Consider the following 15,495-nt stretch of genomic DNA (forward strand, 5'->3'; position numbering starts at 1 on the left):
TTCCTTTGCCAAAAACAATTTTAATAAATAAGACTTTTATATATCTACAGTTTTTTCTCATTTACTATGTTACTTCACCCATGCTGTCATAATGCAGGTACGTGTGAATTTCATTTCTTAACCTATTAACAACTAAAAAACTTCAATCGTAAAAGCAAAAACTTGCTCCTAGTTACACTTCCTGTATCTCATCAGACTCGTCTTATCTCTTTCACTAATCGACCAATCAGCTTGCAGCCCACGACAGACCACCCAATTGCGGTTTGGAACGTGCATGAACTGCGGACTTGAGTGGCGACCGATGATTGGCCGAGTCCTTGCTCTACCAGCCAATCAGAGCGTGGCAAGTCAGTCAAGTTCAAGTAAAGGAGTGGGGATTGGGAAGCGAGGTAAGAAAAAAAAGCATTTAGAGAAAAATGCGTGACGTGTAATGAGCTGAGCCAAAGCATTTAATGCAAACGTTATAACTATCACAGTATTTATTACTTTGATTATCGGTAGCAGTGTATGCGTCTCGGTTTAATCCATTAAGCTAACTAAAGGAGGCGTGAATATTACAGATCATGAAGAAGATAACCCTTCTATTGATTGTGCTGCTTGGAGTGACACACTTCATATTGCCAAGCCGATGCGAAGAAGATGCCAAAGATGGTAAGATATCTATTGCAGGTTGTTGATATCTAACATGCTTGTTTGTTTTTGGATATTCAGACCCGTTGCATTGCTAGCTAGCTTGATGCATTCTTGTTTATGGCAACACTGCATGTTAGACGGTGTTGTAGAGACCATTGAGATGTTTTTGTTGCACTACAACAAAGACCTATTATTATAAAACAAGTATCAAGAAAACAGGAGCTGATTTAGCTTGATGCATTTCATATTTGTTAACCATAACATTCTAGATTCAGCAGAAGATATTGGAGAGGAAGATGAGGATGACGACGATGATGATGATGCAGATGACACTGAAGTAAAGGAGGAGAATGGGGTGCTGGTCCTGACAGATGAAAACTTTGATACCTTCATAGAGGGCAAAGACACAGTACTGGTCGAGTTCTATGCACCATGGTAAGGCTTCTTTGCTCTACATCCGTAGGAGACACGTCATTGATTGTCAGAGATCTTGCTCATGCAAATATTACACTTGATCAGGTGTGGCCACTGCAAACAGTTTGCTCCGGAGTATGAGAAGATTGCTCAGACGCTAAAGGAGAATGACCCACCGATTCCTGTGGCAAAGGTTGATGCCACAAAGGCTAGTGCACTGGGAAGTAGATTTGAAGTTTCTGGATATCCCACCATAAAAATACTTAAAAAGGGGGAGCCGGTGGACTATGACGGGGATCGAATTGAGCGTGGTGAGTTCACTTAAAATTCATTTAAATGCCCTTATTTTTTTTATAATCAGATTGCTGTGAAGTTGACAAGTGCTCATGAGTTTCCTTCCGGGTACGTTGTCAATCAAGCATGGTTTTAACTTTCATTTTTTCAGCCATTGTGGAACGGGTTAAAGAAGTTGCCCAACCAGACTGGAAACCTCCTCCGGAGGCCACCCTAGTCTTGACTAAGGATAATTTTGATGATGTGGTGAACAATGCAGACATTATTCTGGTGGAGTTCTATGCACCCTGGTTTGTATATTTCGATTCCTGTGCAGCTTATTTATTAACTCCTGATGTTACATCTTTGCATTCTTTCTGAAGCATCAGTGTGTCTTTTTGAGAGTCATGTGTTTGAATTCAAACAGGTGTGGCCACTGTAAGAGTCTTGTGTGAAAATTTATGAGGGTGGCCCCTTCTGTTATTTTGCAATAAAAAATTAAACATTCCTTTGCCAAAAACAATTTTAATAAATAAGACTTTTATATATCTACAGTTTTTTCTCATTTACTATGTTACTTCACCCATGCTGTCATAATGCAGGTACGTGTGAATTTCATTTCTTAACCTATTAACAACTAAAAAACTTCAATCGTAAAAGCAAAAACTTGCTCCTAGTTACACTTCCTGTATCTCATCAGACTCGTCTTATCTCTTTCACTAATCGACCAATCAGCTTGCAGCCCACGACAGACCACCCAATTGCGGTTTGGAACGTGCATGAACTGCGGACTTGAGTGGCGACCGATGATTGGCCGAGTCCTTGCTCTACCAGCCAATCAGAGCGTGGCAAGTCAGTCAAGTTCAAGTAAAGGAGTGGGGATTGGGAAGCGAGGTAAGAAAAAAAAGCATTTAGAGAAAAATGCGTGACGTGTAATGAGCTGAGCCAAAGCATTTAATGCAAACGTTATAACTATCACAGTATTTATTACTTTGATTATCGGTAGCAGTGTATGCGTCTCGGTTTAATCCATTAAGCTAACTAAAGGAGGCGTGAATATTACAGATCATGAAGAAGATAACCCTTCTATTGATTGTGCTGCTTGGAGTGACACACTTCATATTGCCAAGCCGATGCGAAGAAGATGCCAAAGATGGTAAGATATCTATTGCAGGTTGTTGATATCTAACATGCTTGTTTGTTTTTGGATATTCAGACCCGTTGCATTGCTAGCTAGCTTGATGCATTCTTGTTTATGGCAACACTGCATGTTAGACGGTGTTGTAGAGACCATTGAGATGTTTTTGTTGCACTACAACAAAGACCTATTATTATAAAACAAGTATCAAGAAAACAGGAGCTGATTTAGCTTGATGCATTTCATATTTGTTAACCATAACATTCTAGATTCAGCAGAAGATATTGGAGAGGAAGATGAGGATGACGATGATGATGATGATGCAGATGACACTGAAGTAAAGGAGGAGAATGGGGTGCTGGTCCTGACAGATGAAAACTTTGATACCTTCATAGAGGGCAAAGACACAGTACTGGTCGAGTTCTATGCACCATGGTAAGGCTTCTTTGCTCTACATCCGTAGGAGACACGTCATTGATTGTCAGAGATCTTGCTCATGCAAATATTACACTTGATCAGGTGTGGCCACTGCAAACAGTTTGCTCCTGAGTATGAGAAGATTGCTCAGATGCTAAAGGAGAATGACCCACCGATTCCTGTGGCAAAGGTTGATGCCACAAAGGCTAGTGCACTGGGAAGTAGATTTGAAGTTTCTGGATATCCCACCATAAAAATACTTAAAAAGGGGGAGCCGGTGGACTATGACGGGGATCGAAGTGAGCGTGGTGAGTTCACTTAAAATTCATTTAAATGCCCTTATTTTTTTTTATAATCAGATTGCTGTGAAGTTGACAAGTGCTCATGAGTTTCCTTCCGGGTACGTTGTCAATCAAGCATGGTTTTAACTTTCATTTTTTCAGCCATTGTGGAACGGGTTAAAGAAGTTGCCCAACCAGACTGGAAACCTCCTCCGGAGGCCACCCTAGTCTTGACTAAGGATAATTTTGATGATGTGGTGAACAATGCAGACATTATTCTGGTGGAGTTCTATGCACCCTGGTTTGTATATTTCGATTCCTGTGCAGCTTATTTATTAACTCCTGATGTTACATCTTTGCATTCTTTCTGAAGCATCAGTGTGTCTTTTTGAGAGTCATGTGTTTGAATTCAAACAGGTGTGGCCACTGTAAGAGTCTTGCACCTGAGTATGAGAAGGCTGCTAAAGAGCTCCGCAATCGCACACCTCCAATTCCACTTGCTAAAGTTGATGCCACTGCAGAGAGTGATTTAACAACGCGGTTTGGTGTTTCTGGTTACCCAACTCTTAAAATCTTCAGAAAGGGCAAGGCTTTCGACTACAATGGACCACGTGAAAAGTTTGGTAGGTCCATCACCCATTGTCTTGGCGACTGATTGATTAGGAGGCGTAATTACAATCTCTTCATTCTTTTTCCTCTAGGTATTGTTGATTACATGTCAGACCAGGCTGGTCCTCCATCAAAGCAGGTGCAGACTCTAAAACAGGTTCAGGAGCTCGTCAGAGATGGTGATGATTCTGTGATTGTAGGTGTTTTCTCCAGTGAAGAAGATGCAGCATATGAGATCTATCAAGAAGCATGTGTGTATTATGCTGTCTGGAAGTCCTTCTCAAATGCATTAGATCTGAACTTTTCATTTTATTTAACTTAACAACTTGTTCTCTTTTCCTGCAGGTAATTCTCTAAGAGAAGACTACAGATTTATGCATACGTTCAATAATGAAGTCGCAAAATTCCTCAAGGCTTCACCTGGACAAGCAGTCATGCTCCAGCCAGAGAAGTTTAGGTCTAAATATGAGCCAGCATCTCATTCACTAACAATTAAAGTAAGTTCTCAATCTTTATTGTTTGTGTGAGATCTTTGCAAACCAAGCATGACACTGTTGTTAAGGTGTGGTAACATCAGATAAATTGGCAAACTTTTGCGGTCAAAAGAGATCCAATGTCAATAGTGAAGTGGTATGAAGCACTGCTCACATAGTAGTTTAACATAGTTTAGATAACTCTAATTTTTGTGTACAAACCTTTAGTCACTTTTGAAACTGAAAAATTTTCTTTGTTTTTTTTTTCTAAAGGACTCCACACCTGCTTCAGAAGTTCAGGAATTTTTCAAGAAACACATTCTACCTTTGGTTGGGCACAGAAAGCAGAGCAACGATGCAAAGAGATACACCACACGACCTCTTGTGGTTGTTTATTACGGAGTAGACTTCAGTTTTGATTACAGAGTTGGTATGTGTCTAAGCCGTGGCTGTTGCAGCGCTTTGACACTCTAAAAGGAATTAAGATAATGCCTGTAGCTCACGATGCAAATGCTTTTGTTCACTACTGACACAATTTGTTATCATTTCCACCCAGCCACACAGTTTTGGAGGAGCAAAGCGCTTGAAGTAGCAAAGGACTTCCCAGAGTACACATTTGCTATCGCGGATGAGGAAGACTATGCTGATGAATTGAAGAGTCTTGGACTCAGTGAAAGCGGGGAGGAGGTGAATGTTGGCATTCTCGGTGAGGAAGGGAAAAAATATGCAATGGAGCCAGAGGAATTTGACTCGGATGTGCTCCGAAGCTTTGTCATGGCCTTCAAAAAAGGTAAGGTATTGGTGTGTTATGCATGTTACGTATTCTTTAAGAAAATGTACATGATTTCTCTTAATACTACTTAATCAGAAGTGATCGTTACAATGAGTTTAAGCCAGTGCGGTAAATGTTCTTCTAAGAATGCAAATGCTTAGAGAGAGCACTGCTTTTGTCACTACATCCTTTTCTTATCTGACAGGTAAGCTGAAACCTATTGTAAAGTCTCAGCCTATTCCCAAGAGCAACAAAGGACCAGTGAAGGTTGTGGTGGGCAAGACTTTTGATGACATTGTGATGGATACAAAGAAAGATGTCCTTATCGAGTTTTATGCACCATGGTGTGGCCACTGTAAAAAGATGGAGCCAGATTATACAGCTCTCGGAAAGAAATACAAGAATGAGAAGAATCTTGTCATTGCCAAAATGGATGCCTCTGCTAATGATGTGCCTCATGACAGTTATAAAGTGGAAGGTTTCCCTACAATCTACTTTGCTCCCAGCAGCAACAAGCAGAACCCAGTCAAATTCGAAGGCGGCAAAAGGGACGTGGAGGAATTAAGCAAATTTGTGGAAAAACATGCCACAAAATTATCACAGCAAAAAGATGAGCTCTAAGAGATTTAGAAAAACCATGAACATTATATAAATGCAGTTCCCTGAGAATGGAAATATTCTGGAGGGCTTGGTGACCTTCAGATAAGAGAATGTTTTGATTTGTTTTTGTACTTTCTTTTGTTTCTGCGACCAAAACATTCAGTATTTTCATTCCAAACCAAGCACTGTTTATTTCTCCCAAGTCTTTTAAATAAAAGAATGTAAAACACAAATGGAGTGGTTGTCATTAAGTTCCTGTTTACTTCCATTATACATCACAGTTTTCAGGTCCAAACTCTCCTTCAGAAACCAAAAACAGTTCTGATATATAAACTCACGGTGTGCTGTAGTACTACTAAAACATATCAATCCTGACCTTTATCTCATCTCAGTTGGCCAGACAGTTATTCATACTTTAAGAATTGTTAAAATATTGGTGTTCGGGACACCGTGAGCCTGTAGACTGTAGTGTATATTGTGAGGTTTTTAAAAGCTTAGCTTAATGCTCATAAGCAACTGTTAAATTTGTATTCTCACTTCAAATGGAGCAGAGATTTGGACCCTGAAACGGTATGTCGGGACTGAACAGGCAGCTTGGTTTAAAATCACATCTACTTTAAATCAAGTTAAATTGAAATTAAATCACATCTATTTTAAATTGGTTTTAAATCAATCTTTATTACAGATTTTTTAAATGCATTGCAATCATTTTTCAAAGAAAACCTGAATAGTGTTTACTTCACTGAATCGTTCCAGTGGTTTACGATTCGGATTGAATCCGTCCGAGCCAATAACTTCCAAACAGAGAACTAATAACGAGCCTAAAATCGATAAGCTGACAGTATTTTAGACTGAGCCGATGATTTGAAAAATGAAGCTAAAAGTAGGCTACTTTATTAGTGTACGTTTAATTTAACAGTAAAACGTGCGGGAAATATGTGACGGATTTATCAATACATATACGAAGAATAAATAGATTTGTAGCGTTTTATTTGAACATTTAACTTTTAAAGCAGCAATATGTGACTGGATTTTTGGGACGTTTTAGACACAACTGCCATGCCGTGAGGTCGGGGACGTGATGACGTAGGAGTCTCTGAATCATTTTTCGAACTCTTCGAAAGAACCGACTCGCGGAAATGATTCGGATTGCCCACCACTATTGTACGCAGATGGCATAAGTGGGTGGTACTAAATGAACCGGGTGACCCAAGTCCAGTCCAAACAGTCCACATGCAGTCCCTCAGTTCAATGAGAAAATAGAACGACATGTTGACTGTATCGACTCACTGGCCGTGTGGAACTGTTTTCTCCCAGTAATTACCACAACTGCAGCATGTTTTCCTTCTGTCTGTACTAAAAGAAACTAACAAGATCTTAAATCTGTGCATTATACTGTATCGCCAACACATTCACAGCTGCTGTTCTTCGCTGACATAATTCACGGCAATGATAGAAACCCAAAGACTACTAATAGCATACTAAGCGCCGGTTTTACAGTTTTGCAAAACTGTAGTCGTTCAAAATCAAGAACAAAGAGAACTTCTTCACATGTCCCCCACTGCAGTCACGCATCCGATTCGCCCAGTCCTCGATAGGATCTATCCAATCAAAAATCGCAACATTGAGCAGCTCGAACATGGCGTGTTCTGATTGGCTGATCTGTTTGGCGCTCGTTGATTCTGCAGTGCGCGAGGTGGGCGGCGAGTTCTGAGTATAAACGACAGACTGAGCGGGTTTGAATACTTACAGAAACGGAAATATTACACACATTTCAAATGTATTTCAATTCGCTTACAGTCTGCCGCAGTTAAGAGAGAGAAAGACGCCTGGCCAAACAGATACTTGTAAAACTAAAGACGAATTAAGCGCCTGTCTTTTGTTTATCGAGGCTCGCCGGTATTGGTAACGCGGACGCGCGGAGGTGAAAGGACCCTCTACCGCGAGCTAGCTGAGTTAGCTAGCTCACTTAACCGATCATCTTCACTTAGGGACGGCACTGACAGAAAAGTCGTTTGTTTGGATGTGGACAGGTCTCCTCCTTCAGGTAGGCACTAGAAGAAGACACTAAAGAGACAGTTGTCTGAGTGTTTTAGTGAAACCACATTTAATTTCTGGTTAAGACAGCCCAGCTAACCAGTTAGCGACTAACTTTAAATTGAAACACTGCAAAGACAGCAGTCATGTTAAGATTATAGACAGTTTACTAGTCGCGTGGATTATGTTCTACCCTACTGTTAAACCATAACGAAGTTTAAAGGATAATTCAACAAAAAACGATAAATCTGTCATTTACAAGCCCTCACGTTGTTCCAAACCTCTATGACTTTCTTCCGTGAAAGGAAACAAAGGGGATGAAAGAAATAACTGTCTCAGTCATCATTCACTTTCATTGTATTAGAAAAAAGATGCAATGCAAGTGAACAGTGACTGACATTCTGCTTAACATCTCTGTGTCAGAAGTAAAAAGTCCGGTTTAGAGAACCATGAGATTGAGTAGATACGTTTTCATTTTTGGATGAATCTTTTTAGCATGTAAGTTGTCAGCCTTTTGCTAGTTCTTCAGTGTTTGTTTCTTAATTGTCATTACAAGACTTGCTGATTTTGTGACGTTGTGCGAGTAAACACGAGTAAAACTGTTATAAGGTTTTGTTTCAGTTTTCAGTTAGACGTCTCTTCAATGTGTGTGTTAGTCCAGCAGGGGCGCCAATGAGCTCATACACCTGTCACATCTACACCAGGGATAACATAAATCCCAGATTTGGGAATACAAGTGTACCTAATGCAATTGCAGAACTACACCCAATTGCAGTTTATTCGTGGATAACAAGGGGACATTAATTTTCCTCTGCCTCTTAATTGTTCATTTTTCTCATGTTACTACATTTAGATTGAGTATGTGAGTTTGTGTTGTTGCTGAGATGACTGGGAGAACTTGTAGGAGGGGAAACCTGTGAACTTACAAGTGACACTTTGTCACTGACTCGCACTGTCTCAGCTACTCGGTTACATATTCAGCCTACGTAGTCGCAGCATGTTAGATAATCTCTACAGCAATTGAGTTGGCTTTTACACTCTAGTGGTTCCCAGAGGAAAGTATTGTTGCTCTTTCATAGCTCAGAAGACTTAAAGGGGCTCTCAGGAATTTTTTAGTTAAGTTTAAAATGAGGAGAACTAAATTAGGAGTCACTAATAAATAATACTACTGATATATGGTTAGAGTACATAACGCTACATGTTTTGGTTCAGCATATTTTAGGCCTATATAATTTCTGCTTGGAGGAATTTGTTGAGAAATCTTCATTTGAAATCTGCACTAAAAAATAAGACAAATACTCGGGAAGAATCACTTTTTTTGTAGTTAATTTAATCAGTAGGTACAATAAAAGGTACTTCCATGTTCTTTACTTGGTTTGAAAAGGTCTTAAAAAGTCTCAAGTTTACCTTCGTAAAACCTGCAAAAACCCTAAAAAAATAGATCTTACATGTAATTTTAAGCCATCTGGCAAGAGAATTAATAAGTCACTTAATGCATAGGAAAACTGTGTATGATTTAACTGGTGTACATGTGTATATATAGTTTAGTGTTGGGCGATATGGTCATTTTTCAAATCGTCATATCGCCAGCCCGTGAGATCACCGATACACGATATTATCGTGCGTGCGTGCATGGGTGGGTGGGGGCAAAAAGAGAGACTCTCTGTACTTATCATAGGCTATTTCATAACTATGTAGTGTTCTAAACCGTGCGGGCGCGAGAGAGCCTATGAAAGCACCAATAATCGAAATAATATACTTTCAAACATACTGATAAACTAACATGTTAAATATAAAAATATTTAAAACAGCTATTTCATATATATTCGGATACAACAGTCATACATCGCTATTAGGACCGCACGTCCTGTGACAAGTTTGCCGCATCAGAGCACGGAAGTTATCAGTCTAAAAGGTCTGCAAAATCAGTCAACAGTGAAAATCAAAAGTAGATTTATTTTAAAGACCAACAGTTTAACACTAAATATTGGACATAAATGAACACGTTAAATATAAAAGTATTTAAAATGGGTAAGTTCATATATTTGGAGTAAAGTTAAATTGAACGGATACATCAGTCATACAGCGCTCAGGATGCCCCATGACAAGCCCAACACGCCGCCACAGAAACAAGAATGAGATGCGTTCTAACATAACTGTGGCATTAAACTCAGTTAGTCAGGGCTCGGTTAAAATATTGCACATATATAGGCCGTTCAGATTACTTGTTAAAATGCAATGAGATACCTTATAACAGCAGACGATATACGTTTGTGGTTGGAGACTCCTTCATCGGCTACAGGCTCTAATCCTCATTTGCGCGAGTGTGAAATGCAGTGCTGAAGTGAAATAGCGGGGCAATTTGATAATAATAGCCGAATTATAATAGGCCGCCTAATAATAATAATAATAATAATAATTTAATACATTTATAGGAGAATGAGCCTGATATTGCCTTGACTATCGACAAAGACATGTGCTATTGTCTATCTCTGACTATCGTTGATACACGATACTATCGGCACAACCCTAATATAGGTTTTGGATAAAACTGTTTTATCCAAAAGGAAAAACAAAACCACTTAACCTCCATGTTGTATGTTTCTATAGTCTATAATGAAGACTAAAGCCATATACTGTATGTGTATAGGGAAGCCATGGTATTGACTGGGAGGAAATCGGAGAAGGGTCCTGTTTGCTGGAAGCGGAGAGTGAAGTCTGAGTACATGCGACTGCGGCAGCTCAAACGTTTCAGGAGGGCAGACGAGGTCAAGGTGATCCATGGGCTAATACAGCAGACATTAAGCTGCTCGTATAGAGTTTGGCGTTGGTCAGGCTTTTAGGTGTCACGTGATATAGACAGTGCAAATGCACTGTTATGTATAACACGTTTCCACAAATTATAAAAAGAGTCATGAGAATAACTATGTTGCCTGCCTGTCTATAGGATAGTCTCACGTTGAAATGTGTTTTCTTAATGTACAGAGCATGTTCAGCTCCAACAGACAGAAGATATTGGAGCGTACAGATATACTGAACCAGGAATGGAAACTGAGACGGATACAGCCTGTTCATATTATGACACCTGTGAGCTCCTTGCGAGGGACTAGAGAGGTTAGAACAAATACCCTAATTCAGATTCTCCTAAAGTGCATGTTTAATGCCATCCATGCTTTTGTAATTTTCCTCAATTTAATAGATTTTTATCTCTATCTCATTTCTGTTTGCTTTTTGGAAATGTGTATTAGTGTTTTATTATTAAATGCAGTGTTTTTGGTGCTTGTGGCGTTTAGAGTAAATGCTCATTATCCTATAAATATCTTAGTTTATAGACTTCTATCTGACACGACTGAAATATTTTGCAGTGCACTGTTGACAGTGGCTTCTCTGAGTTCTCCAGACAAGTCATTCCTCTCAAAACACTGAATGCTGTGGCCTCTGTGCCTGTCATGTACTCTTGGTCTCCACTCCAGCAAAACTTCATGGTAAAACCAAATTTTTATATATATTTTTGTAAAAGTCAAAAAACACACTTTTAATCTTGTATTCTGTTTTAGGTTGAAGATGAGACTGTATTGCACAACATCCCTTACATGGGTGATGAAATCCTTGATCAAGATGGCACCTTCATTGAAGAGCTTATTAAAAATTATGATGGAAAAGTTCATGGAGATAGAGGTCAGGAATTCATTTTTTCCCTGATTTATAAGATTTGATCTAGTTGGTCTTTTAAAGAAATACAAATTGGGAGACGATTTAAAATGTATTTTTCATACTCTACTGAATATAAGAGCACACAGGCTTGGTATTACACATAATGACAGTTTAAATTTTTTGGGTGAAATATCCCTTTAAAGGATTAGTTCACCCAAAAATGAAAATTAGCCCATAAATTACTCGCCCTCAAGGCATCCTAGGTGTATATGACTTTCTTCTTTCAGAAGAATCCAGTCGGGAGTTATATTAAAAATTGTCTTTGGTCTTTCAAGCTGTTTATTGCCACTCAGCGGGTGTTGCATGCATCAGTCCAAAAGAAGTTAAATAAAAAGCGCCTATCCATAAAAAAGTGTCTCTCACGGCTCTGGAGGGTGAACAAAGGCTTCCTGTAGCGAATCGATGTGTTTTTGTAAGAAAAATATCCATATTCAAAACGTAATAATCACTTTAATGTAGCTTGCGCCAACAGTTGTACATGGAAGGAGCTCCGGGAGGATGACGTATGAGGTCGGCTTTGCGCATGCACCGTTCAGAAGTGACGCACGCGGAAGCGCGGGGGAGAGATCAAAACAACGGTCACTTATTAGAAGTATAAAACGAGGATTTGTAAAGAAGAATGTTGGAGGATTTCGATACAAGCCAAGAGGAGACTAGTTTTCCTTTGCTAAAGTAAGGAAACTTTGCTTCCTTTGCTCCTGTTAACAAACGTTGGTTTTCACGAGACTCCCCAGCGCATGCGCAACGCTGAACTCATACGTCATCCGCCCGGAGCTGCTTCCGTGTACAACTGTTGGCATAAGCTAATTAAAGTGATTATTATGTTTTGAATATGGATATTTTTCTTACAAAAACGCATCGATTCGCTACAGGAGGCCTTTGTTCACCCCCCGGAGCCGTGTGAGACGCTTTCTTTTTTTTTTTTTTTTAATGGATGGGCGCTTTTTAACAACTTTTGGACTGATGCATGCAACACCCGCTGAGTGGCATTAAACCGCTTGAAAGAGCAAAGACATTTTTTATATAACTCCAACTGGATTCGTCTGAAAGAAGAAAGTCCTATACACCTAGGATGACTTGAGGGTGAGTAATTTATGGGCTAATTTTCATTTTTGGGTGAACTAACCCTTTAAGAATTGATTCACATTTAAGCTAACATATCTGCAGCTGCAAAAAGCCCTATAGACTGCAGGTTCTCTTGAAAAGGGTATTGATTTCTTTTCCTGTTTTGTGTGTAGAGTGTGGTTTCATAAATGATGAGATCTTTGTGGAGCTAGTGTGCGCACTCAATCAGTACAGTGATAATGAGGAAGATGATGAAGAGGAGGATCAGCATGATTGCAAGTTTGAGAAGATGGACCTCTGTGATGGAAAAGATGACGCTGAAGACTCTCACAAGGACCAGCTCAATTCTGAAAGTAATAGAAATTAAATTATATTTTAGTGTAAAGTATGTAAAAACAGATCTAGTTTTGATACAGATTGTGAGCAGTTAAAATATATTGCATTTGATTATTGATTATTTTTTTTTCTTTAACCAAATTCCAAAGATTTACAGCAGTGTGCATCAGCAGTGTTACATATGTCATGTGTTTATATGTATTTTGGGACATCAGATGTTTTCCTTGTCCAGTGCAATATAGTTTTTTTTTTTTTTTTCAAACAAATCACATGCCCTTTAGTGCTGACAATAGAAATGGACAATATAATTGTATTACATGCTGCATGTGTTTTAAAGTCTCTTATTTTGTCTTCTACAATTTCTGTGCTTTCTTATTGTATGCAACAGGTCACAACAATGACAGATCAAAGAAGTTTCCCTCTGATAAAATCTTTGAAGCCATTTCTTCCATGTTTCCTGATAAAGGTTCAACTGAAGAACTCAAAGAAAAGTATGTTCGATATCAACTCCCCTGAATAAGAACTTTCAATGGTTCTGATAAACTTAAATGGAAAATAATGTGAAGCTTCCATTTGCGTTGAAATTTGATGGGTGGTGATTAGTGCTGTGTTCGATACGACGATGTATCTTTGACGATACGAGTATCGATACAGCTAGCCCTGTATCGATATTGTGGCACGTGTGCAGCAGTGGACCGCACTTAATTTGAATACAAGAACAACGTTTAAAAGTGAGCAGAAAAGTGCGAGGTTTCTAAAAAAAATAATGAATAGAGCATAATATATAGGCTATAACAAGGTTTAATCTGGCCGCAGAAGAACACATCTGGGTTGCCTGATATAAAGAGACGTAATCTCCGAAACAGAGCTTCACACTTGCGCAATACGGAAATATCTGCTAAATCTGCTACTTATCTTTGTCAACCTGGCAACCCTGTGCACGCGCGCTCTCTCTCCAATGTGGATAAACCATAAGGGCCTTTCGCACCGCAGGAACCTTTTCATAGTACCAGAACTAATTGTGGAACTACCCACTTTTCGGCGTGTTCGCACCTCCGGAACTGGGAGCGATTTTAGTACCGGACTGCCTTTTTCGAGAACCAAATTAGCTCCTACTCCAGAGCATATATAACCAGCGCAACTGGTACTAATCGTGACGTAAGTAGACATTGATTGGCCAAACGCGTATGAAAACGCCCTCACCCGCCATTATTTAAAACGCCGTGTAAACATACTGTAAGCATGTCAACTTATTTCACAAGTATGGAGAACAGTGATAGATGGACGGACGCTGAAGTGCAGGCACTTGTAGCAAATGTAGCACTGCCAGTTGTCTTTGGAGATTCTTAGTCCTCCTTTCCGTTCTTTCAATTGCTTTACGTATACGTCGACTTTCCATGTCCACTGTGAAACCCGCGAGACACAACAAAAACAGCTCCGATCACAGCGTCCTCCATCCTCCTGTTGTTAATGTTGTTCTTCTTTGTTTCTGTTGTTGAACGCCGCGCACATATGACGTCACTGTCGACCGGCTTACGTCACTTCTTAGTACACACTCTCGGTGCGAATGCAACCGTTTAAATGGTACTGGGAAATAGTTCGCGCAAAATCGTCCCATTACTATAGTACCGTATGTTTAGTTCTGGAACTAAAGCGGTGCGAAAGGGCCTATAGACTACCTTTTTCTTGTCGTAAAAATGGGCGCGGCCATTTGTAAATTTATATGGGTCTGGCTTCCGGTCTCATCTGCGTCCACTCCGTCCAGCTATTTTTAGCTGAACAAAACAGTTCATTTTGCTGCTTGATATTGAAAGTTGGTGTGTCTTATCATATTATTTTAATGTATTATCTGAAATTATGAACACACTGGTTTGTAGTGCAAACAGTTTTACCGTTTACTGCACGTTATTATTCTCCTCGTTATTTACCTATAGCGGCTAATGAACCGGAAGTCTCACCCATAGGCTTACTTCCGCGTTGAAGAAAAAGGTGGATAAAAACATGGACATAGTGTCCGTGACGTAAACCCGTAGACTTCTGAAGAGACTTTTTGAAGCCTAAAGTAAGCGGAGCCAGCCGTTGCAATCTTGGCAGCGCGTTACTCCCGGATAATCGAAAATGTGCAAAGAGGCGGGAGTTGGCTGCTGAAGCCACGCCCACCTAGCTCGCCGGTGGCATTTTAACATGGAGAGTCTATGGGATTGACTCCCTTTTGCAGCCAGGCTCTAGCGGCCAGTTGACGAATTACAGTTTAAGTCACTTCCGTGTTGGCTTCACGAGAGAGAACGGGAGGTTCCCTCTCGAGCTTTCACGAGACATCACGGAGATATTTCTCCGTGATGGGAACTCCTTCCCTTCCAACCTTTCCTGAAGTCCTATTGGCTCCCGCCAGTCCAAATGACTGGCCAATTGACGCGAAGTATGCAAACCGCATGCAAATACTGACGAGCTCAAGCGGCAGTATAAAATGCGGTGCACGCGACAATTACGTCATAATCTTCTACTTCACCTGTTGAATTCACTATGGCAACAATCTGCAAGATCTGCGCGGGACCGATAGAGCCGTCGGATCAGCACGACTACTGCGTCGCCTGCCTGGGCCTGGCCCACGCCGAGGCGGCGCTGGACGAGTCCAACTGCGGGCATTGCGCGGACCTTCCGGCCCGCGTGCTCCGGACCCGCTGCGATGTGGCTCGCGGCCTATTCGGGATGAGGCCCACTGCCGCCAGCGTG

The 15,495-nt window shown here is 40.3% G+C and overlaps 3 protein-coding genes across 3 annotated transcripts in view; all 3 read left to right on the top strand.

Moving 5' to 3' along the window:
• The first annotated feature begins 395 nt into the window (after positions 1 to 395).
• Positions 396 to 1,775, top strand: LOC107595148 (protein disulfide-isomerase A4-like). The gene is made up of 5 exons (XM_016285486.1): positions 396 to 651; positions 903 to 1,068; positions 1,153 to 1,358; positions 1,493 to 1,631; positions 1,748 to 1,775. The coding sequence occupies exons 1-5, from the start codon at positions 564 to 566 to the stop codon at positions 1,773 to 1,775; spliced, it is 627 nt and encodes a 208-aa protein (XP_016140972.1). The 5' UTR covers positions 396 to 563.
• Positions 1,776 to 2,130: 355 nt separating this feature from the next.
• Positions 2,131 to 5,832, top strand: pdia4 (protein disulfide isomerase family A, member 4). Its single transcript, XM_016285447.1, has 11 exons — positions 2,131 to 2,214; positions 2,386 to 2,476; positions 2,728 to 2,893; positions 2,978 to 3,183; positions 3,319 to 3,457; positions 3,574 to 3,779; positions 3,858 to 4,016; positions 4,111 to 4,262; positions 4,512 to 4,668; positions 4,795 to 5,028; positions 5,216 to 5,832. The coding sequence occupies exons 2-11, from the start codon at positions 2,389 to 2,391 to the stop codon at positions 5,629 to 5,631; spliced, it is 1,923 nt and encodes a 640-aa protein (XP_016140933.1). The 5' UTR covers positions 2,131 to 2,214; positions 2,386 to 2,388; the 3' UTR covers positions 5,632 to 5,832.
• Positions 5,833 to 7,282: 1,450 nt separating this feature from the next.
• Positions 7,283 to 15,495, top strand: part of LOC107595131 (histone-lysine N-methyltransferase EZH2-like) — a 25,584-nt gene continuing 17,371 nt past the window's right edge. The window contains 7 exon segments of the mRNA XM_016285450.1: positions 7,283 to 7,657; positions 10,298 to 10,421; positions 10,633 to 10,761; positions 11,013 to 11,132; positions 11,205 to 11,325; positions 12,600 to 12,779; positions 13,151 to 13,253. Of these exon segments, the coding sequence (XP_016140936.1) occupies positions 10,305 to 10,421; positions 10,633 to 10,761; positions 11,013 to 11,132; positions 11,205 to 11,325; positions 12,600 to 12,779; positions 13,151 to 13,253 (770 nt within the window). The 5' untranslated portion in view covers positions 7,283 to 7,657; positions 10,298 to 10,304.

Source organism: Sinocyclocheilus grahami, unplaced genomic scaffold (assembly GCF_001515645.1).
Source record: "Sinocyclocheilus grahami isolate Dianchi unplaced genomic scaffold, SAMN03320097.WGS_v1.1 scaffold197.1, whole genome shotgun sequence".
In the NCBI taxonomy this organism is placed as follows: Eukaryota; Metazoa; Chordata; class Actinopteri; order Cypriniformes; family Cyprinidae; genus Sinocyclocheilus; species Sinocyclocheilus grahami.